The sequence below is a fragment of the Brachycentrus maculatus genome, unplaced genomic scaffold (genome assembly GCF_059751285.1).
Source record: "Brachycentrus maculatus isolate JH-2025_06_01 unplaced genomic scaffold, ASM5975128v1 h1tg000026l, whole genome shotgun sequence".
Lineage (NCBI taxonomy): Eukaryota > Metazoa > Arthropoda > Insecta > Trichoptera > Brachycentridae > Brachycentrus > Brachycentrus maculatus.
The window spans coordinates 1,974,161-2,000,201 of record NW_028280780.1 but is presented as its reverse complement, the minus strand read 5'-3'; the positions used below and the strand labels follow the sequence as shown (position 1 = coordinate 2,000,201).

The 26,041-nt window shown below is 33.0% G+C and overlaps 1 protein-coding gene across 13 annotated transcripts in view; it reads right to left on the bottom strand.

Annotated features, from left to right (window-relative positions):
• The window catches only part of lap (phosphatidylinositol-binding clathrin assembly protein lap), a 113,272-nt gene that overhangs the window by 48,871 nt on the left and 38,360 nt on the right, over positions 1-26,041 (bottom strand). For all 13 annotated transcript variants that reach the window (XM_088269903.1, XM_088269944.1, XM_088269967.1 and 10 more), the window contains exon 2: positions 9,890-10,032. In XM_088269903.1, coding sequence (XP_088126029.1) covers positions 9,890-10,032 — 143 coding nt within the window. The remainder of the gene's footprint in view (positions 1-9,889; positions 10,033-26,041) is intronic.

Here is a 26,041-nt window from a genome sequence, read left to right as displayed (position 1 = left end):
AAATCTATATCACTTACACATACGGATCGCACATAAACATAGCGCAAGTGCAAAACTCCATCGATCCCCTCTTTTTTACTTTTTTTGACTTGAGTTTGCTATTAAGAAGGTGTGGATTATACTAGTTTTTTCGATGGAAATATATCAAAGACTCAGTTTTAAAGATGACACGCCTTATCTTATTACTATTCAGCTAAAACAAAACCAGAAAAGCGTCAGAAGATTTAGCCAACCAACATGCAGCTCTGTTATATCATGTTACAATGTTTCCATATATTGAATTTCTTAAATGGGTCATGCGAAGCAGTTGCCAGATACTTGCATAAAAGGAAGACATTAGTGTGTGTATAAATTGTGGAAAATGGCACATTTGGAAGCGCTTACAAAGTTAAAAGTAAATTCACAACTACCGAGGGTAAAAGACGATTCATATAAAGGCATAAGAATCGTCTTTTACATTAATGTAGACCATTATTTTTAATGTAATTATTTGAATGTAATCAGCTCAAAAACTATTTTACTAAAGTACCTAATAGTATAAGAAATGTTTAAACAGTAATCACAGTATCTCAAATATCTCTATGTTTTTACAACAACAAAAAAACGGTGAGGATTTTAATGAATGTGCCACTTTTCTTAAAATTTAAAGAAAATGTAAAATAATAAAAATAAAATGATTTTGGCATGCACCAAAGATTTAGTGATATATAAAAATATATAACAATATCAATTTTACGTGGTAGAATTGATAATAATGATAACAAATACGTAAAACATTTTAATACAGTCAAACAAAGGCTGGTCTTATCATTGTTGAGCATAAAATCGTCATACCCTGCGCACGACGTCGATCGAAAATCGAAATCCTTTCAAATGGTATTATAGAATGCTACGTCATCAAAACTAAACTTCCTACGCATTGACCGACCCGGACGAAGCAAATTCCGAGTACGCCCTTTACAAGGGATAAGATCAAGTACCCACTTAGCTATATCAGGGTTGCCATTATTATTTTTACTAAAGTACACAGGTAGGTACCCGCTGTTACGACTTTTTCATAATATCTGAAAAACGACGTAATAAAAATTATGATAAGGTGAAATTTAATGTTACCAAAGGCTGTTACACGTACTCGTACGTACATATTGTTAATAAAGGTTATTAAAAGAGAGTGTTGATAGAGCAATGAAAATAATATTAATGCTATCCCTTTCGGATGAACGTGGTACATATCTGCGTGAAGTGAAAAGGGTATGTTTTCATAAAAGATGAATTATAACGTTTCAACAAAATTAATAAATGGCTTTTACGATAATGAACACATTACTCACCCCTTAATGACATCGTAATATTATATTTTAAGGTGGCAAATAAATAATTAAAAAATAATCATAGTTATATATAACAATTATATTTTCACATCGTTAAGGTATCAACATTATTTTAATAAATTACTTGATAAAGGTCAAACATTTAAATAGGGTATTTTGACAGATCGAGGACAACCTATCAAATAAATTAAATATTTAAATCATAGTTTCAAGGATTCCAATAATTACGAATTGATAGGCTACGCGGCGCAGTTGAGTAGTCGACGCTCGACTGCAAAACTGGCGTCGCGTGTTCAATTCCCGCCAATTGAAAAATGTATTCAATACATATTTATTTTCAATTGATGTATGATATATTTTGTCATATTTATCCATCCTTCTTATCCTTACTATCCTACCTGCAGACAAGCCTTTAATAAAATTACTCTAAAATTATTAATCACATAATGTGACTTCACTGAGTTCTCCCGTGTGGAGGTAACATTTTACAATACGTATTTATAAAACTATATAAATGTCCGCCTCCGTAGTGTAATGGTCAGCACGCTCGGCTACCGTACGGGAGGTCCCGGGTTCGATTCCCAAGGAGGGTCAAATAAATATAACTGATTTTTTCACTCTAATATTTATTCAATATTACCCTGGACTGGTGTCTGAAGCGGAGGGCTGATCACCTTTCCTTCATGTTAATGATCAAGATAACGTTGCGTTTATATAATGCAGTGCCCTATGCACTGCATTATATAAACGCATACTATGTGGTGCTGATAAGGGTTCGAATGAAATGAAATAATATCGATATATCATCCGTAGGGTGAATAAACCAGTATTTGAGAATGAAGTAATAATAAATTGATGTTAATCATCGGGTGAAATAAAAGGACTTAAAAATATCAAATGTTCTTTCAAACTCTCTCTTCTAAAAAGATATATTCTTTATAGAAACAACCGGCTTCATCGTATAAAAAAATATGAAGAAAAATGGTCCGGGCGCAATTTGCGTTTTTTGTTGTTTTAAATGTGTAGTTTTATTAAGAAGAACACATATCATTCTTTACTTGTAGAATTGGAAAAAAAAAGAATAATTAAAAATGGTTGATATTTGTCATGTTTTTGTATTCGTATTGAATATCATTTCTTTTATTTCTCATCTAGAAAAACAAAATATCTGTAGCAATTTATATACATAGTAGCTAAATAAGCATAGCACTATTTAAAAATTAAAAAAGAGAAATATTTGTGTTTTTATTATTTACACAAATATTTCAACTTCGTTCTATTTCTGTGAGCCTAAGCGGCTTATTGTTAGAATTAGGTAACCAATTGTGGTAGAGTGGATTCGAACCGAGAAACTTTGACTTAAGAGTCCGCGACACTAACCACGGGACCACAACCCGACACTAAAACGGTTAAAAGCGTAAATTGGACTAGGTGTGTATAAAATCGATAGATGTTTCTTAAGTTATCGACACGACGCAGTTAAGACCGATGCGATACGATACGATAAATCGCAACTTAATTATGATTATTCAGGTAACATTTGACGTAATAGTATTTTTTTTCTTAAAACAATTTTTTTGTATTATTTTTTTTCTCAATAAATTCTATCATTGGGAGTCAGGCCTTAAATCGGCAACTCTCGTATGGAATCGCTGCCCCGGTGGCATGAGCGGTGCGTGACAAAGAGAACGCTAAAACATCGCCAATATTTGGCAGCGGTGTAATTAAAAACCAGCTAAAACAATGGGCGCGGAGCAAAGATGAGTCCACGCACGCGTTAGGTTTATGGTTTATACCAGTGTTCCGCAAACTTTTTCTGTTCAAGATACACCTGCCAAATAAAGAAATTTTAGAGGTACACCAAAGAAAAAAAACATGTGAAGTGAAGTTCTAGTGATTCAAGAATAATGTTTCAAAATTGGTTGATATATATATAGAACTTCCAAGAATTTGAGTAGTGTGGTTGTCAATAATGGGTAGAATTGGTAAATGTTAAACATGTGTAAAGTGATCACTTATACTAGCCTATGACGGTCGTCAGCCCCGTAAATGCCGAGACTTCCATATTCTTCTTCATCTTTGATGAGATGTCAAAAATTTATATGAAAAAAAATAAAGTTTACTTAAAATTGATTTATTATTTAAATTAATATGATCTGAAAACATATGATGTTTAATGCGAATTGTGATCCTACTTAACTGAGCACAGGGGATAAAAATTTGGAGCAATTGTTGATGAGGCTGCTCTCACCTAATTAATCATCAATCGTCCCCAGGCTTTCCCTTTTTATTATTTAATAGTAGTCGAGTGGAAAATCCCAATTCGCAAGCTCTTCGTGCAACGAAGCACCTCGCTCACATAGATTTCAGCTATTTTAGGTGTGTTATCCATACAAAACTGGACTTTTTTCCGCGGCACAGTGGTCCGGTTTTGTAAAATGGTGGACTTAGGGAATATCCGATAATAAAAAAATTGCATATGGTAGAAAATCTGATTTGCAAAAATATTTGTCATGTTAAATTTTTCGTTATTTTGAGTCCTAACATCGTTTTAAAAATATAAAAATTTGTATGGAGCAGAAGTGAATTTATTTTTTTTCTCGATATTTTCAAAATAAAACCTTTTGTATATTACTTACAGTACATAATGCGTTCATTATCAGCATAATTTTAATTTTTCAATATACTCGCAACCTTGGCGTTAAGGCGTAGTTAAACTTTCAATATTTTAATTTTAATTATCTTAGGCTGTAAAGGTTTTTTGCCATATGTGCACAGCAATAATGTGGTTTTACGATATTTTTAGTAACCTATCCCTACAAACGAAGTTTTTTTAACTCTGTCGTATATTTCGTGAATTCTATCACACCAGCAAATCACACTTTGCGCACACACTTTGCGGAACACTGCTTTATACAGTAAGCACTTAACCGAGACCGTGAAATCCGCGACGGTGAGTCGCGATGATTGCGCCGACCTTATCGGTCGTTTGGCAGCTCAGGCTCAAAGGCCGCACAACGAAGCGTCAAGAACAACGTTCTGGATATTATAGGCACAAAAGAGTACTTCTCGCGACCGGATGAGCGTACGCGTGAAATACGCAAATTCTAGAAATAGGATACAACCTTTCCGTCAACGAAGACCATCGATTGTGAATTAATCACACCGCTATTAAACTAACTAACTAACTAACTAACCATCACGCCGCTTCCCCGCAGGGGTAGGCAGAGAGAATAGAGCGCCACACCACTCTGTCCTTGCAAACATTCTTCGCCTCTTCCACGTTCATGCATCTCCTCATACATACCCGCCGATTGTTACGACTCCTAACCTGACCACTTTCAAGTATTTGGCATACCTGATCGTGCCATGTTTTTCTCGGTCTTCCTCTGCTTCTTTTCCCACTAACATTCGCCTCATAAATTTGTTTTACCGTTCTTTCCTCACTCATTCGTTCCACATGTCCAAACCATCTCAACACACCTTTCTTAATTTTATCGATAATGCTTATCTCAGCTTTGCATTCCTTCCTTATTTCACTATTCGCACATCTATCATACATCGTTTTGTCGCACATTCTTCTGAGAGATCGCATTTCGACTGCATTCAGTCTACTTTCATCCTTCTTTTGCCAACTCCATGTTTCACTTCCATACATTAGAGTTGGAACCAGGACACCGCTATTAGAGCTCCGCATATATCGCTCACTCCTTTCAACAATGTCATACATATATCAAAATACTTGATTTTTGGGGAGATCGTTTTTTAAGTTTAAAAATATAGTAAATTGTATTAAAAATACATATCAAGCCGTTTATTGAACTGTTTACTGTGCAACAGATTATTTTAATTTGAAGGGATAGATATAACCACAAAGTGACTGCCAAATCAATTAATGAAACCAATATAATAGTATGATTTAACCGTTTTAATACGTAATACATAGAATTATCTAGAAGCGCGATCGCGCTCTTCAGCACTAAAAAGAATTAAATTTTGAAAACATATTTACTATAGGTTAGATATTTGTTTGGTTTTAACAAGTTCTTTCTTTATTTACAAAAAAACCATTGACGGAGGCCAAACGGGTCTATGCCTATGCGAAACCGTTGCAGATACTTTAGATGAAAAAAAAACCTATTCTGTCAGGAGGCTGTTGACCTCACAGTTCACATTCCTGCCGTGGACCGTACACGTTGCGAGAGTATTGACATAATAATTTCATTATGACGAATAGGCATTTTGGGTGGCTTGTCCGTCACGATCGTGCAGTATCAATATTTTTTTTAGATAATGTAAATTTTAAACAGCATTGTTGTGATATGAGTGTAATGAACATAAACACCCAAATGCGCACGGTGAAACATTCAACGCTATAACGTGGAGTGAATGATTTATTGATAGATGAAAGAGAGTGTTTAAAAACCCGTTTTTTTTCGGCAGCATTTTCAGGAAAAAAAAATACTGTCTGTTTAGATGACTGACGAAAACGGCCTTTTAACTTCAGATATTACGCGTGTATTTTCATGTTGGCGTGTCGACCCCTTCCCGGCAAAACATCGTAAACGTCAGATGCGTCAAAATTGTTTTATTAGTAAATCCGCTCTACATATGTACAATTATGAAAGAAATCATTCACGTCGAAGCGATGCTAAGATTTTTTTCTTTAAGTTTTTTTTTATTTTTTTATTTTAAAAATATAAAATTTGACCCGCTTGCGCAAAATGGTTCGCCATTTATGAACTTTATTTTTTTTTTTTAAAATAGGAATCGATATCTCAGCATCGATGAATAAGAGTGTGTAACTCTGAATATTTACAGGGCTTACGACCCATTATAAGCTGTTCTTTGTTTATAATATAAATTTAATTTAATTGACATATTATGTCAATTAAAATAACTCCTAAGCGGGATAAACACAGATTTGTGTGAACAAATTTGACCTACTCAAAATATGTGAGTTTACATATTAATTTATATAGACCAGTAAAATTTGGAAGACAGACTTTAAGACCAATTATATACGAAAGTCGAAATGACATTTTAGTGCAGTTGTCACATTTGAATATTTTAAAAACAACTGACACGTTCGCAATAAAATCATCAATTGTAAGGGTCACCTCGCACGATTAACTAAAAAACGAAGTGACCCCTGCGGCGACTTCTATTAAGCCAATAAATGGCCAAATTCGAGCAAGACGTGACCCTTGACAGTCAGCCAAACATCGGAGTCGGAGCGACTAGGGTATAATAGTCAATACTAAGCGCGAACTAGAGATGTGACTAATAGCCCAGTTTAAAAAAAATCATCTTTTTTTTCTTCTTTATTTACGACTATTCATTTTTACTGTGCAACAGATATTTTGGGTAAAACTTGAATGTTTTTTCTCCATTTGAAAAATATTTAATATATTTAAAAAAAATCAAACAATGTCTGTTTACTCAAAATACAAAAAACAACACTTTCTGCCCTGTAGCGGGTAAATATTAAGTTTGAAATACGCCGCTTTTGCTGGGATATAGTACATTTTCTGGGCATTCTGAAAACATACACAACTGAAAATTGACGATTTTTTTTATATATGAAGTTGTTGAAAGGAGTGAGCAATATGTACGATACAATCTATTTAAGATCTACCCATTTCCATATTCAATTTATGAATAGCTCTTTAAGTAAGTTACTTTCGTTTTTAAATGAACGTTGTATAACTTAATTACATAACAATCCAAATTGTTTTCACCAAAAGATATACTTATATGTTTTTTTTATGATTATGTTTGATGTATTTCTATGCCTTGGATTATGTAGTTTTTTGCTGGTAGATGGTTTCTTGTGTAATTTAAGACTATTTGTTAAATGCGTTTGTAAAGATTGTTTTAGCATAGGCTTAGTCATTTTAAAAATAATGTTTTCAGGCATATCCCAGTGTGTGAAATAATCCAGTTAGGATCCTGCATACATTTAAATAAAATGATCTCGGCTAAATAAAAGCTTTTTCAAACCAACCATAGATGGCTTCCGTGAACTCAAACGTACGAGCGTCATGAGATTTACGATATATGCATGAGTTCCAAACAAATAAGAATGTTAGTTGTTAATTTATTTATTTATTTAAAAATCATGTACAGAAAAGAAATAAGTATATTGGCGGTCTTACTGCTAAAAAGCAATATCTTCCAACTAATCAAAAACACTAGTGATATCGATCAAAACGTTTGATTAATCATGGTAAATGGTACACTTGTGTAATAGGTACCATTTAATGGTAAATGTTACGTGTGTGTAAAGTGATCACTTAACCAGCCGATGACAGGTCATATAATCTACAATCTCTATAAATCCTAGAACTTCCACATTCTTCTTCTTCTATGTTAAGATGTCAAAATGATAAATCTAATAACTTCGCAACTTAAATTTGATAAATATATAAGAAAATAGAAATTCGCGACAACCTATCAAATCTGTCTAGATTGATTAGCTTTGAATGCTCAAATCTAAAAACCGACTTTTTTAAGAAGACGTGATTTGATTCGGTTCTTTAATTCGATCACCCATCCGTATGGCAGACCGTGAATCCGTCGGTCCTCAGTGTATATAATTGTCATTGTCGGGACTCGGAAGGTAGATATCGGCGACCTCGACCCGCGACAACACTTTGAATGAATTTATCTCGTGAAATGCTCTGAGCAGTACGGCAAGTGATAAGGTAACCACAATAAGTATACACATATGATACACAAGACCACTTCTGAGTTTATTAATGTAAGCAAGACTAGTTTCAAGAACTACATATGTTCTCTTCAACAGGTGTAAATACAAACTGACGGTAAATACTACGTAGTTAAGGCCGAGATCCCCATTTGGACGCGCTAAGGGCTAGACGTCACTACAAGCTCAATTTTTTAGAATACATATTGGAAAAAGACGTTTTTTTTAGAATAATTATAAAAAAATAACTCCTTACTTTTCATTAACTGTATTACTTTCATAACCGTATATTTATTTTCAAGAAAATTATTTTTTCAATACAAAAACTGTGTTTAAAGAAAAATATCTTCTTCATCTTGTTCTAGGCCTTGTGGCCTGTTTATAAGAAGGATAGCCTGCGATGTCGATTCCCAGCTATCGACCCATCTCTTTGGTGGTCTGCCCTGGACCACCAAGGTCTACCGGGTCTACCATGGGGTTGGACGTCACTACAATCTCAATTTTTTTAGAATACATATTGGAATAAGACGTTTTTTTTAGAATATAAGAAAAATATCAATAATATCAAATATTACCTGGGTTTAAGAAAATTAAGCTGCGATTTATCGTATATTGGGCCTTAAGGCCTTGAGTCGGAATAATAGGCAGATATTTATGAGGCGATGTATAAATGTGGCAGAGGTGAATATTGTCAGCTAAGACAGACTGATGTGGCGTTATATTCACTCTAGCTACTCCTGCGTGGAAGCGCCGAGATGGTTAGTTAGTTAGTTTTATGTGTGTATATATATATATATATATATATATATATATATATATATATATATATATATATATATATATATATATATATATATATATATATATATGTATAAATATATACTTATATAAACATAAATGTATTGAAATATAATGTAATCTATTTTTAATCGTTCGGTGCTCGGTACGACCTTAGACCTCATGCCATCTCGACTGTGATAATAATAACAATATTAAAATAAATATATAAATAATCTCAGGTTATCACAATAAGTAAAGTTACATCACAAACTAGCTATATGGTAGGTCAGTTGATAACATTCGCGATACAAGTAATGCAATATGCGATAATTAATTAATGAAATGAAAGCGAGTCTCTCGGTAAACAGATTACATAATAAATAATAATTTTTAAAAAATGCCATACGTATAATCGTATTCACAAATCCCGTTTATATTTAAATAAATAAACATTAAATAACAACTGTTTCAAAATTAGTCGTTACATAATTCGGTTTTCGGATTCGATCTCTTAAAACCAATCAGTTCCTAAATTTGTTCCTAATATATTTGACTATGTGACATCAAAACCCTAAGCTGGAAAAAAAACTAAAATACTAACTAATACCATTCAATCGGCAAACCAAAAATGGTAAAACATAATAAAACAACTATACTATAAGTAGATACAATGGATTCAATATCTTATATCAATCAAGATTTTTTTTAAAGTTTTTATTACATAAATGTGGAATTGTTTAATTGGCTTTTTTTTAACGTAATGTAACTATTTTTTGTTAATGTAATGTAATGTTTATTATTGTTAATGTAACTACAGTTTATTATATATTTTTTTTATTTGTAAGCTGTACAATTCCCGAATAAATAAAAAAAATATAAAAAAATAAAAGACTTGTCACATAGTTCATTTATTTGTCTTATTCGGGTACAAAGGGGTTAAAAGACTACTGAACTTTATTTTTTCTAAGGAAAAATAATGACGCGTTCTATAATATGTCCTCAATACCTTTGTATGGACGAAGGTGTCGTGGTTATCAACAAAACGTAAAAACGTTTATAAATATCTTACCTCATTTCCGTATGCCAGCATATGATGCACCGTGATAAGAGCTTTATAGACGACCACCCAATTAGTGCTCTGTGACCTCTCCACCAGTAAATTGGCTAGCTGTGGTATTGACACGTTCGGCTCATTCGTGCAGTGGACTAGATCTGTTGACAGAGAAAAAAATACAATAAGATACGGAAAAAAAAAAATCTTAAGTGAAAGTAAAAATATTTATGAAAATAAAATATCTATTCCTGAAGCTCGATAAATCGATTTGAAATAAAAGATTGATCACACAAATCAAAAATATTTATTGAAGACGTGAAGAAATATTAAGTGAGAACTCGCAATCTTCAAATTCAGAATGCGAACGGCTGCGCTAGATGTCGGACATGTTTTTGGGTTTATATATATATATATATATGTGTGTGTGTGTGTGTGTGTGTGTGTGTGTGTGTGTGTGCGTGTGTGTGTGTGTGTGTGTGTGCGTGCGTGCATGCGTGCGTGCGTGCGTGTGTGCGTGCGTGCGTGCGTGCATGCGTGCGTGCGTGCGTGCGTGCGTGTGTGTGTGTGTGTGTGTGTGTGTGTGTGTGTGTGTGTGTGTGTGTGTGTGTGTGTGTGTGTGTGTGTGTCTGTTATTCATTGTTTCGGCATTCAATTGTTTTTTACCATATGAATATTAAATTGTTACGGCTAGTTTCGGAAGCTATAGATGCTTCTATCTATGGGCTTGAATATAAAACTATATTCAAATAAATTCAGGAAAACAGGTTTAAATAAATAAATAAAAAACGTACAATCAACAAAAACGAAAAAACAATCTTTGAATATGTGAACCAAACGAAAACGTACCCATGCATATAATCAAGGTACTTATGTGAGTGCCATTGTCGTACGGTAATTACAATTGACAGTCAGGTTATCCGTCTGTCAGTCGACACGTCAACGATCCGTATTCGAGAAAATTACTGCGTAATGACCGTACCGAAGTATTCGGATGTCGTTTCCACACTTTCCACGAATTGTCGCCGGTTTTCCGAGTAAAGAAAACTTGACGTTTATAAATAGCGTACCTACGTAAATAAATGTTTATATAAATATACTAAATACAGGCCTTAATTCGTAATGCGGAGTAAAGTTTTTTCGGGGTTTTAAAAGGGTTGTTGACACGGAAATATACGGAAAAGTCTAATGTGGATATATCGATTAAAAATGCATATTCAGCTAACAATTTAATTTTTTTGGTGCGTTTTATTATTTTTTGTGTGCTTTCTTTACAACTTTCTGTAATATTTTTTTGTGCATTAAAACATATATAAATATATAAGTACTTATGAATGGATTACATTGTAATTATATTTTATTTATTGTTTCGGCATTAACTTTGTGGTAATACATGTTACAATGATTAAAGAAAACACTCCGTTTTTTACCACTTGAGTACTTAAGTGGTAAAAAACGAAGTGTTTTCTTTAATCATTGTAATTATATTATTTATTGATTCAACATTAACTTTGTGGAAAGACATACTGGTTATTTTCAAACTTAAACACTTGTATAAAACCAGTGCCGTCAACGTTAATGCCGAATCAATAAGTAATTAAATTTAAATGAGTATATATTTCTATTAAGTACGAGTATATATCGCTCACTCCTTTCAAGAACGTCATAAATCAAAAAACTCGATTTTTCAGGAGAACGTTTTTTAAGTTTAAAAATATAACACAATGTATTAAAAATAAATATCAAGCCACTTATTGAACTTCTTACTGTGCAACATATGTTTTTAAGCATAACCTGAGGGATTTTTCTCCATTTGAAAAATATTTAGTATATTTAAAAATAATAATTAAACAATACCTTTTCTTCAAAATACAAAAACAACACTTTCTGCCCTGTAGCTGGTAAATATTAAGTTAAAAATAAGATTCTTTTCCTGGGATATAGTACATTTTCTAGGCATTCCGAAAACATGCACAACTAAAAATTGACGATTTTTTATTTATGACGTTCTTGAAAGGAGTGAGCGATATGTTATTTATAACCGCTGGAGGTCTACGCTTGGCATTATATGATTCATTTTGATTCTCTGAATGAAATTCATTCATAAAGTATTGTGAATATTATATTTACTTTTACTATGATTATTTTTTTAAATGCCGCCCTTGTGCTAACGTTTCACAGACTGGAATTTATTCGCTTTTCGTATTGATAGAGTATACTGAGAAAAAAAAATTGGCAACAAAAAAATATATACCAGGGTCGAAAAATCAAGAGAGGATTTATCGTTGTTTTTTATCAGCGTCAGGGAGCAGTGTGGACCGGCGTAGTTACCGAGTAAACAAAAAATGTGAAATCAGACACGTAACGCCCCAAAACGAGAGAACAAAACACTGATAACTGGCACGCAGCAGGCGCATATTGGTGAGATCAAATAACGTATTGAATAACATAGTTATTTTGGCGGTGGACATCGTATACGCGTCACATCGTTATTGTGGTTTAGTGCGGGGCTATTGAAAAATTCGCGCACAGCATTAAGATAATGCATATTGTTTTAACGTTCAACAAAATTATCGATGTTGCCAGGTGAGAAATTGAGAAATCATAATTATCCCCCTACCACGACAAGGATTCCATAAGAGATCGATTTTTTTTTACAAAATTTTGTCTGACTTAGCGATCTCATAAGAAGAATGGTAATATTTTATTTTATTTATGTAACATAGTTAAAAGATTTTTTAAAATAATTTATATCATTTTCTAGACATTTCTACTTTTGACAATCTTAAAATTAGTAATCTGTTCTCTCCAATAAAGAGACTAAGCTCTTGTGCTTGGAGAGGGACTTACACATATTATTTATTGCTCATGCTTGTGAGTGATATATATTTTTTTCATTTTGTATTTTATTATTATTTTTAAAATGCTTAAAAATTAAGGTCCGGTTAAAATACGGTTATTCAAATCATGAAAATAGCCTCGATTAGTTTTTGAAAACAAATATAATTATAAAGCAAAACACAAATAATTGTGATTTTCATTATACATACATTGGGGCAAATATAAACATGAAAATGGTTACCCCTGCGTGGGAAAGGACAGTATGACAAATAACAAACACGGGTATTATGTATTCATTATTTTTTGCCAGCTACAAACCGCTGTAGGAAACGCACCTATTGCTTTGGCGAGGGTTGAAGGCTTCCGTAACCCCGTGAGATCTGTACACGGTACATACGCATTGTCCGAGAAACGAAACAATTTGTAACTGTATAATTCAGGGGTTCCCAAAGTGTGTGTGTCATTGAGTAGACAGCAGGGGGTTAGTTCATGAGTCAGTCTGCGTGCAAATAATAGCGTGGTTGTAAGTGTTGAAAAGGGTTCATACTTCACCCCATAAAGTTGTGAAAATGAATCATCGCCGGAGATAATATCACCCAAGGAAATTGCAATGTCAGGAACGGAAAACATTTTTTTTTCTTCAGAAATTTCTCGTTAATCTTACATCAGTAACGTAAAACGCGTAAAATGCGTGGTGAAGACAACTTTATCATTACTTCTATTCGGTAAAAAAAATATATTCATCCATTTTTTTTCGGTATCGTGAATTTTCAGACACTACTTATAGACAACCGGTTTCATAATAAAATCGGTTCGGAAATAAAAGTTCAGAAGTAATGTTATCGACACTATGCAGTCAGTGCATCTCGTCTAGATATTTTCATTGTAATTCCAGTTTAGATTATTTCAATGTTTTAACGATAAATTACCTAAATATTTAAAGGATAAAATAGTTTTAAACAAAAGTTTTCATGAACATATTACTAGAAATAAAGATAAAATAAGACTGCCATTGTTGAATAAAAACGAATCGCAAAATTGTTTAATGTATAAGGGTTTGAAAATGTATAATGAGATGCCTGAATGTATGAAGAATGAAAAGAGTCTGAAAGAATTTTAAAATAAATGTTTTGTTTACCGTAAGAAGATGCAAATATATATGTATGATGCTAATTAAGTGTAAATATTAGTTTGTATTAGTTTTAATATAAGCTAACTAAAGAAATAAAGAGAAAGAAAATACTTAAGTGTGTAAAAAAACGCCTTAAAAAAACGGGATAAAAAATCAAAAAGGCGTAATACTATATCGTTTCAGAGGGGTTTTCAACAAAAAATATTTTATAAATAATTAAAAATAATATTACTTTATTTAATAAAAAACATTAAGTATTCAAGAAAAAAACGAGTAAAACACTCTCCTTATCATTTTAACATTGTGTAATACCTCTTAAAAACACTACTTCATGACTACCGGTGTCAGAACGACCATTCCATTATCAGGTCAAATGTACACAAAGTGAACGATGAATGATAAGGAGAGTGTAATATTACCATACCACAGAGTACCTAAACAATGCTTTTAATGTACAAAATAAATAAAAAATCGAGTGTTTATCTTGTGTTTATTTCTATATAATATCAAAGTAAAAAATGTATTTTACATAAGAAGAAAAAACGTAAGGCAATTTTCTTTGTTAAGATATATTTCACAGACCTTTTGTAAAAAAAACAAAAACCTTATTGAATCGTCTTGAATGAACTGCAAAAGGTTACCCATTTCAACGGTAACACTTTTATTAATCGTTTTATTCACCGATCAGGAACATAAAACACCTTTCCTCTATTCAAAATGTGGTACGATATATCGCTCACTCCTTTCAAGAACGTCATAAATAAAAAAAAAAGATTTTTCAGGAGAACGTTTTTAAAGTTTAAAAATATAACACAATGTATTAAAGATAAATATCAAGCCACTTACTAAACTTTTTACTGTGCAACAGATCTTTTTAGGTAAAACTTGAAGGTTTTTTCTCCATTTCAAAAATATTTAGTATATTTAAAAAAATAATTAAACAATACATTTTCTTTAAAATGCAAAAACAACACTTTCTGCCCTGTAGCGGGTAAATATTAAGTTAAAAATATGCCTCTTTTGCTGGGATATAGTACATTTTCTGGGCATTCCGAAAACATGCACAACTGAAAATTGACGATTTTTGATTTATGACGTTCTTGAAAGGAGTGAGCGATATGTGTCGCCTACTTTCAAAATGCGCCAGATCCATGTAAGTCGATTTTACAAAAAATGCAAAATTCTCCGGTTAACATTTATGTTTCAAAGATTTGTCTATCTTTAGAAAAAATATTATGAAACAGAGAATTTTCCCATTTTTTGGAATTTATTCAGTACTTGAAAAAAAACACGAGACACAAACCGATAATGACGTCATTTTAACTTTTGACCTATCACCGCTCTCTGATTGGCCAATATGGGTCAGAAGGCAAGTTTCATGAATATAGCGGAATTTGAAATACAAAGTTGTTTTTAATTATTTTTAGCAGGGTTTTCAGGTATATAAATATTTTAAACAATAAAACCCACAATTGGCATTCCGATAGAGTATATATTTTAAAATCTTATAAAATTGGATCTGGCGGATTTTGAAAATAGGCGACACATTATCTGTACACGGTGTAATATGTAAGTAAAAGAAAACGTTGGATTTTTCATGTTTAAAAAAATATTTCGAAATCCAACAATGGGGGATAGGTTAACCGCAAAACCTCGTACCCTGCAGACCGTGACGTCAAGGTAAATAAAACAACAATGATAATAATGTGCATACAATGAGGAACATGAGAACGGCATAAGACTGAGTAACGCGAAAGTGCAGTTACCTGTTTTGCGTAATTCTGCAACAAAAATTATTGCGTAAGAAAGGTGAATGTGTTGGTCCCGTGGTTAGTGTCGCGTACTCTTATGTCAGAGTTTCTCGGTTCGAACCCACTCTACCACAATTTGATACCTATTTCTAATAATGAGCCGCTTAGGCTGACAGAAATAGTATGAAATTGAAATATTTATGTGAATAATAAAAACTCAAATAATTATATTTTATTAAAAAAATAATAATAATAATACGCTAAGGGAACATGATGTTTCACAGTACGAATTGTGATAATATCTTCCTATCCCTTAAACCAATAAATTAACTGCTGACAATAAGAAAATTAAATGCTGACACTTAACCAGCCTGTGACAGGTCGTAAGCCCTGTAAGTACCCAGATTTTATATTATTCTTCATCTAGGTCAAGATGTCAAAAATGTAAAATAACTGCTAAGTGATGAAATCCAGATTTGTGTACGTATTTGAATCGTTCAAAAAATGTTGTTAATAAAATAACTGGTCAAAGTACATACAAGCTGCATAAAAATTTTAACTATGGTTTTCAGGCGTTTTCTAATATGTAAAATAATCTGGGTTCAGATCTTACATACAAATAAAAGGTTTCCTGATTATTAAAAGCTTTCCAAATCCAATCATAGATGGCTGTTGTGACTCGGATGGAACGTCATGAGATTGATAATATAAGTATGTATGACTTCCAAATTTTGAGTAGTTTGATTGTCAATCATAGGTAAAATGGTGAATGTTACACGTGTGTACGGTGTTGAGATGTCAAATATATAATTTAGAGAATTTAAATGATAAATTTATTACTGACCACGATAAAACAAAGCGTGTTGTGAATTGTCGTTGAATTTTATGAACAATAACCTGCGCCAGTATAACGCAAAAAATACAGTAACAAACAAGCAACAAACATTGACGCCGGTCTATTGATATCTCGGTACGACCTTCGTGATAATGCCCATCGAACGAAACGCACAACTGTGCAATGGTTACACAGATGTGATCGGGCCCACAAATGTGTTTACCTTTGAAATAACCAACGTGTTTATTGAACGTCACACGTCATCGGGAGCAAATTTATGCTGGGCATCGGTACTCTCACACTCACAACGGAATATTTCCCAAATGCATGTTTAAAATACCTCCGGCTTATAATCGATGGAAGTAAAGATCGCTTTGAAATACGCGATAGTGTACGTTCTGTGTGTTTGCGGAAAACTCTGGAGCGATAGTTCTCAAACATTTTTGGCGACAGAACCCTTTTGAAACACACCTTTTTACGTTTAAATCAGTGCTCCGCAACCGTGTGCCGTGGCACACCGTTATGCCGGATACAGGTAGGCAGCGGTCAAATTCAGTGTATTTGATATATCGCAATTTTCCATTATGTATTTAATACACAATGACAAATATTATTTTTTAAATAATATTGTATGCTAAAAAATGTAGTGTGGAATAATTATTATAACTAAATAAGTGTTCAATGGTCTATATATTTTAGCTTTTGGTGTGCCGAGGAAATCTAGGAACAATTTTGGTGTCTCGTAGTTGAGAGAATGTTTCGGAGCACAGGCTTAAATGATCGAACCCAGAAATGCGACTTAAGTTACGACTTACCTTAAAGAAGTCGTTATTTCAATCGGTTTTTTAATTGGATAGCTCATTTTAGTATAAAGTACCTTCTTTTGTATGATTTTCATTAAATGATTATATTTAAATAATGAACATATAACCAGGTTTATATCTAATAATTAAAACGCCTATCAGCGCAATAATAAGGTTGTTTATTGCGTATTTCTAGCTCCTTATATATTCGACATTTTGATATAAAAAAAAACAACTGAAAAGAAGTATAATCAGTGAAAAAGTAACGTATACTATCCAAATTGAGTAACCGAACAAGTAACCCATTGGTCACATCTCTACATTACAAACTGCTGAATTCTACAATAGTACACAAATAAATATGTACTGTATTCATTACACTGTAAATTTATTTTATTTTTTAAATTAAAGAGGCATGACGTTATTTTTATTTTTGACCAACTGTTTAATGGCGTCAGGCGTGATAAAAGAGCGTTGAATGCAGTACGAAGAATTATATGGCTTGTCGCGATGGAGCTCTCGCAGAGGTCCGCGGAGTACAGTTTGAGAACCGGTGCTCTAGAGAAATTGAACGTAAACAATAAAAACTAAAAATATACGGAGGTATTCATTAGATTTGCAAAACATTATTTTCTTACATCAGTAAGTCAACCTTGGGAAAACGGTGAAAAATTAAAATATTGACATCAATTTATTTTTTAAAACAATTAGGGAATATTTACTTATATTTTCTTCTCATAAATACATAAAATAAAATATGTTATTGACCCTATGATGAATCTTAAATGCCTCAACCTTAGACCAAGGGAGTTGTTTCAATGCACCTTAATACGGGATTATCTTAAAATGTACGACCATAACAAAAACTCAAATTTTAACAAAAACGTTTACTAAAAACATTAAACAATATATGCAACATGTTTTTGAGAATGTTATATAAAATACGAACATAAAATATCGAAGATACATGTTAGTTTTCACCACATTTTTTACATGTGTTGCCTCGGCGCTACCCACAAATCTAATGTCCATCGTAAATAGTACGAATGTCCCGATATCTAGGGTTAAAATGTTTTTTCAAACCTTTAAACGTGATTTCACTTATTCGAAGGCCTGAAAAGTACATTGGTCAAGTGAAGAGTGGTAATATAAAATGTAGATAGGTAGATCATTTTCGTAAACCCACAGACGCAAGCGAAAAAGTGATTGACAGTGAGAGCTATAGAAAAAAAATCAATTAGTTTCGTATGGATCAATATTTGTTTCTCTCTCAACGTCACTTGAACCGCTATGACTGCCAGAAGTCATTTTATGGTACATGCACTAACCTCCTCTCAACTGATGCACTTACCAACTTTTGATTACAAAATATCTCCATTCAATCACATTTAAGGCCTTACTCGCAATAATATAATTCATTAAGCGTTTGCGCTGAAAGTCGGACGTCAGTTCACACCCGATTTAAAAAATCGTAGTCGTACAGGAGAAAGTGACCAACTACTAAAACGTAAAATGTTCAGGAGGGCCATTTAAGTCACTGCTTGGCAAGAAAATAAACATCAATGCAGTTAGTCATTTTTATCAAGTCAATATGTTATACTTTCAAGTTTAAAATCGTTCGGGCTTTTTTGAGGGCAATATTAAGCTAGTAAGTATCAAATAGTCAATGATCACGTTTTTGTAAAACAATGCAGTTAGTCACTTTCTCCTGTATGACAACGAAATATATATTATGGATTTTTTTCTGTGTTTTTAGGATATAAATATTTTGAAAAATATTTTAATCTTTTTTAACTCCTTACCTTTCTATTTCTCTTTTCTTATCAAAATCATACATTTTTATCGAGGAAAAACTTATTTTTCAATACAAAAACGGTGTCTTATGGAAAAAATCATATTATTTATTAATCCGGCATTAACATTGTGGAACAACATATTGATTATTTACAACAACAAAAAATTAAACACTTGTAATACCTGTTTTATGAGTTTTATTTCATTACACACGACTAGTTTCGAAAACTACAGTTGTTTTCATCTTCAGGAGAATAGAAAAATAAATATAATTTTTATTTGAAGCACTGTGATTTTCAATTTTATAATTAAAGTGTAACTTTGTTTTGAAATCACTAAAATATATAAGTATGTAGTGATTTTAAAACAACGTTACATTTTAATTATAGACAGATAAATAAAAATAAAAATCAATTACGTCAAATGTTACCTGGGTTTAAAGAAATAAATTGAGATTTATCGAATACTGGGCCTTAATGCATTACTTATTTCATTAGCTTACGTGAAAATAGTTCGATTTGACAATTTCTCAGTCTTCACTCCAGCGACCACCTTGCAATATTATCACAATAGTTATATATTGACTTTTATCTTCTTGGCCTTAAGTTGCAGTCGCAATGAGTAAGTGCTGTATTGATAAGGATGCTATAACAGTAGTTAAGCACGTAATTCCCATTAAGGGAAAACAGGTTGTACGAGTTTGGTGCGTAATGCGGTTGGCTTCCAACGGATTTTCTTTACTAAACTGACAATATCTCGTGCAATATGCGGCAACGTTCGAGTGACTAGACTTCTCACAACAAAACACATTGATCATTAATAGATTTATATTATCCACTGACACTTCGTGATGGAATTGCATTTTAATTTATTATTAGATTAAAACCAATATTTTTAGCTTTTCCACTTTTTTATTTGACCAGCGACCGGGTTTCGTCGTTACCGACATGTCTGATGATGTCGGTAACCAGTCTGATGATGTCGGTAACGACGAAACCCGGTCGCTGGTCAAATAAAAAAGTGGAAAAGCTAAAAATATTGGTTTTAATCTAATAATACATTGATCATTCAAAAATTTGCAGATACTAAAATGCAGAAAAAACATTTTGAGTTTGTTCAAATACTTGTTCACAAATCTTGATTATTTCCGATTATAGGAGTTATTTTTCATATCGCTCACTCCTTTCAAGAACATCATAAATCAAAAAACTTGATTTTTCAGGAGAACGTTTTTGAAGTTTAGAAATATAATATAATGTATTAACAATAAATTACTAGCCACTTATTGAACTTTTTACTGTGCAACAGATTTTTTTAGGTAAAACCTGAAGGTTTTCCCTCCATTTGAAAAATATTTAGTATATTAAAAAAATATATTAAACAATACCTTTTCTTCAAAATGCAAAAACAACACATTCTGCCCTGTAGCGGGTAAATATAAATAAAAATATATGCCTCTTTTGCTGGGATATAGTACATTTTTTGGGCATTCCGAAAACACATTTTTTATTTATGACGTTCTTGAAAGGAGTGAGCGATATGTAAAATATTTAGAATATCATGTCTCTCAATGCAAACATGCATGTCTACACCAGAAATGGTTTATTTCTGCATTGTTAAGAGACGTTGCATTCAATGGATATGAATTAACTGAATAAACGTGAGATCCACTTTTCGTTACCATGTATGTTGAAAGCGAAGCTCGCGCAATGACTGTTGAAAGGTCGAGAGAGGTTACTCAATGATAAGATGTAACTTTCCTTTGCAAAAAACCTTTCTTTTCCAGCTGTGAATAATGTGGTGATATAAAATAAGATTATTTTTTGACATCTCATCAAAGATGAAGAAGAATATGGAAGTCTAGGCATTTACGGGGCTGACGACCGTCATAGGCTAGTTTAAGTGATCACTTTACTCACGTGTAACATTCACCAATTCTACCCATTATTGACAACCACACTACTCAAATTCTTGGAAGTTCTATATTTATGAACCAATTTTGAAACATTATTCTAGAATCACTAGAACTCCACTAGAGACAACTATTGGTGAGATGAAAAAAAGCTTTTTATTGAGCTGAAACTCTTTTATTAGTATGTGAGGTCCAAATCCTGGATTATAATCACACAAATGATAAACGCCATAAAATATCATTTTCATTTTTATTATTTAAGCTTATAATTTGTTGTAAAATAAGATAAACTAACTAACTAACCATAACGCCGCTTCCTCGCAGGGGTAAGCAGAGAGAAAAGAACGCCATACAACTCTGTTTTTGCAAATATTCTTCGCCTCTTCCACGTTCATGCATCTCCTCATACAAGCCCGCCGATTATTTCGACTCTAACCTGACCGCTCTCAAGTATTTGACATAAGAGAATATATGGTTTGGGCATGTGGATCAAACGAGTGAAGAAAGAATAGTAAAACAAATTTACGAGGCGAATGAAGTTGATAAAAAATCAGAGGAAGAACGAGGAAAACTTGGCATTATCGAGTATTTTAAATACTTGAAAGTGGTCGGGTCAGGAGTCGGAATAATTGACGTGTATGTATGAGAAGATGCATGCATGTGGAAGAGGCGAAGATTGTTTGCAAAGATAGATTGGTGTGGCATCCTATTCTCTCTACCTACCCCTATGGTGAAGCGGCGTGATGGTTAGTTGTTTAATAATAATAAAACCCTCATCCGCACCCCAATGGTGCATAGGGCACTGTGTCATATAAACGCAGTGTTATCTTGATCGTTTACACATGAAGGAAAGGTGATCAGCCCTCCGCTTCAGGTACCAGTCCATGGTAATATTGAATAAATATTACAGTGAAAAAATCACTTATATTTATTTTACCCCCCTTGGGAATCGAACCCGAGACCTCCAGAACGGTAGCCGAGCGTGCTGACCAATACACTACGGAGGCGGACAGTTTAGTATTTTTTTAGTTTAGTTGTTTAGTTTAGTATTTTTCTTTTTAAATCTTTATTTTATTGTTTTAAGACTCGCCTATACCGAAATAGTGCTATAAAATATCTGAATAGACCCGAGTTGATGTTTCACGGATATTGTGTACCCATAAATTTATTATTGAAACTATAAATAAAAGAAATAAACTATTTTATAGGGACAACACTGAGTAAACAATACGATATTTATTTTACAACCTGATCACGGAAATTATGCAATAAATGTCAGACATCCATGCGAACTTAAAAAAAAAAATCGCGCGTGCAACGCCGTACACGTGATAGAAGTGAAACTCAAATAAAAAATAAAGAATAAGAATGTGAGAGACAGAGAAAGATAGAAAGAGAGAGCAACTCAAAAGAAATACAACAATACAAAATTTGCATAAAAATTAATATGTTTATTAAATTTTTACACTGTCATTGATTGGTGGTTGGATTGGTAATACTGACATTAATGGTTTGTGATAAGAATAATATGAGATATATTATTTTTTGACATCTCTTCAAAGATGAAGAAGAAAAAAATAATATGAAAATAACTCCTGCAATTGGAGATAATCCAGATTTTGTGAACAAGTATTTGGACACACTCAAAATGTTGTATATATATATAATATGAGATATATGTCTGCGATCCGATATTTTCGAGATAACGAGAAAAAATTGTAATTCTACATTTTGCAGTTGATTCGTTGGTTTTGTTAAAACATAATGATAAATATTACTTACACAACACGCTGTACATCATATGTTCATATATAGCGTCTGACGTGTACATCTACAAATCTACAATGAGCGAATGCATGCAGGACCCTTCTCATTGCATGCAGGATCTTATTCTATCGCTTTGTATCGTTGCGTTTACGTCGTTCTCTTATACTCCACTCCAGTGGCGTCGAAACGTGTACCTTTCTTTCTCCTTCACTATACGTCATATCTTTTTTCTCTCTCGAGTAACGAAAAGTGCCTAATAAACGTGACGCGTCCTTGAAATTTACTTTTCATTCGTTTATATTTTTAATTATCGAATCATTGCAATTTTATGAAAATCCTAGTCACATATAGATACATATTTGGCAAGAGTCTACGAGATAGAATAAGGAACACCAAGATAAGAGAAATGTGTATGCGAGATCCAAGACGTCGTTAGGTGGGAAAGACAGCGAAGAAGACAATGGTATGCGCATGTGAAGAGAATCGAACCATCCAGACTCTCCCATATCGCGCTGGACGGCCAACCCCAAGGTAGACGACTTCCGGGCAGATCACCAAAGAGATGGATAGACAGCTGGAAATCAACATCGCAGGAGGCTAATCCTCTTAAAAACAGGCAACAAGGCCACCACCAAAAAGAAGAAGAAGATATAGACGCGCCAACGTCATGGTTTTATCGTGTATGACAAATATGCAAAACAACAAAGTCACCCCTATGGTTAAATTTTCAAAATATCGAACCGTCTGCGTCTCGAGGGGAATTTACCATACATCCTACTCAAAATCATATCGGTATCTCATTCGCTCGCGTGTGAACGACGCAAGAGCGGATGAGACAGCGTTAGGCAAAATACGGTGAATAAACCCATTGATTCGGCACTATTCGTAGAATTTCCCAGCGGCTAGTCGATGCGACTGGCGACATGACTCCTATGCATTTTTTTTATTTGTTTCCAAGCCCCTCGCGTTTTCCGAGACGTTTCATGTAAACGCGACCATTAAAGACTTTCGGATATCGATATTGTTTGAAGATTTTACACCCACTGTCGGCGGTAGTAAAAAGGAAAAAAAAACGAGTTAGTTAGATCCTCGCGATACTACACGGCTGTCCAAACTCAAAACGTCCGATTTGGTTTGTGAAATGTCCATTTTGAAGCGATAAAGTTTTATTACACTTAACGTTCAAAAAACACAACTCCTGACTATTGAAAACGTTGGTCATCTGCAATTAAACAACTTGAAATTGCATAACAGTTACTGGAAAGGAAAACAGGACACTTAGTGTTCACATTACGTTTAAGTGGAGCAATTTGTTTCACCCACACATGATATTAGTTACTTGGGAGGTAGAAGGATGAAAGGAGAAAATAATAACATCACACTAAAATTAGCTTTATAAAAAGATTATACATAAGTATGTTTTATAATATTATTGTAATTTAATATGGCAGGAGATTTTGTTTTAAACAAAGAAAATAAAAACCAAAAAAAAAAACTTGTTATTTATTGATTGGGCTATAATTTTGTGGAATGAAAACATGATTTTTTTTTAAATTACAAAGTTTCTTTAATCACCTTTTGATGAAAACATCAATAGTTTTCGAAACAAGTCGTATGAAATGAAATAAAAACTCCATAAGTGGTATAATACAAGTGTCCAATTATTAAATACAAAAATCTTTGTTCTAGTAATATCTTTTGTTTTCAAAAATAATTACTGAAAATGTTAACCATTTTCGTGAATATCGTTTGTTAAATGCGTTCTATGGGTATGTGACCCTAACGGACCCAAACCATATGTGACAAATTTGTCCAGGCAATCTGACATTATACTCAAAGGAAAGCTAAAAATCGACATAAAATTTATTATTATTTTGTCCAAGAATGTATCAATATTAATATCAAGTCACAGTGAAACACCCTTAGGGCGCTTGTCCACTACCCGGATTTTTACCGTCCGGCAGTCTGGTTTTGAAAAATTAAAGCGACTACGACAGTTTAGCGTGATCGAATTTACGCGCAATGTGTTCACGCACCGATCAAGAGCTCTGATCCGAAGAAAGACGGACAAAAGCACAAGCCGATCATCGTTTTAAAACTGACGTGCCGGACGGTAAAATTCCGTGAAGTGGACAAACGCCCTTAAGGTAGTATTTTACGAAAATGGCGCTACATAAATTATTGAAAATAATAATAATTATTATTATTTATAACCCCTCTCATTTCTTTATTTTCTTAACATTCACTTACCTCATCTGTACCCACCAAATAAATTATACTCCGATATTCAAAAATCTAAAGAGCAGGACTATTCACCCAGCCTTCATATAATCAACACAGGATATGCCTACAGAACCAAAATGCAGATAAATTATACGTAAATCTATATTTAAGAAATAAATAAAATAAAAAAATAAAAAAATACGATCGAGTTAGAGCGCTATCCGATACGGAGGCCTATGCACCATTTGAGAGCAGATAGGGCCAAAAGAAGAAGACTACAATATTTTTTGGACATGTAAATACTTTGTCGTATAAATTAAACTGGTGTCATTTGCAGTACGGGGGTGTCATCGAGTTTCCCTTTCGTTTTAAACAATGGGCTCGGCATATTATGAATGGAGGCGTGTGATATTACAATGTGCCGGGTATTAAACTCCGAAGTAGAGATATATTTCTATGCAACTATAGTTTTATTGGACAAACACGATTGATGTCGATAAATTGATATATTTATGATTTTTTTAAAGTTTTTCGCGGCTAAAACACAGTGTATTTTGTCATTAACTCCATTAACTAACTATCACGCCGCTTAGGCAGAGAGAATAGAACGCCACACCACTCTGTATTTGCGAGCATTCTTCGACTCTTCTACATTCATGCACCTCCTCGTACATAGACGCCGATTATTTCGACTCCTGACCGGACTTCTTTTAAGTATTTGATCGTGCCGAGTTTTCCTCGGTATTCCTCTGCTTTTTATTACCAACCACATTCGGCTCAGAAATTCGTTTAACTATCCTGTCTTCACTAATTCGATTAACATGCCCAAACCCTTATAATTTTCATCCCACCTTTCTTATTTTTATCGATAATGCTTATCTCAGCCTTACGTTATTTCCTTATATCACCATTCTAAAATCTCTTATATATACATATAGTTTTAAAAATTAATGAATGTAACATAAGTAATTCCAAATTCTAAAATCAAGTTACTCTAATTAAATTTTTGATTTTAAACCAGAACCTACCTTCATGATTTAAAAAAAATGTATTAAAAAAATCAGTCTTCATTTTAAATTCATGAAGGAAATAGTCGCTGCAATGAATTTAGC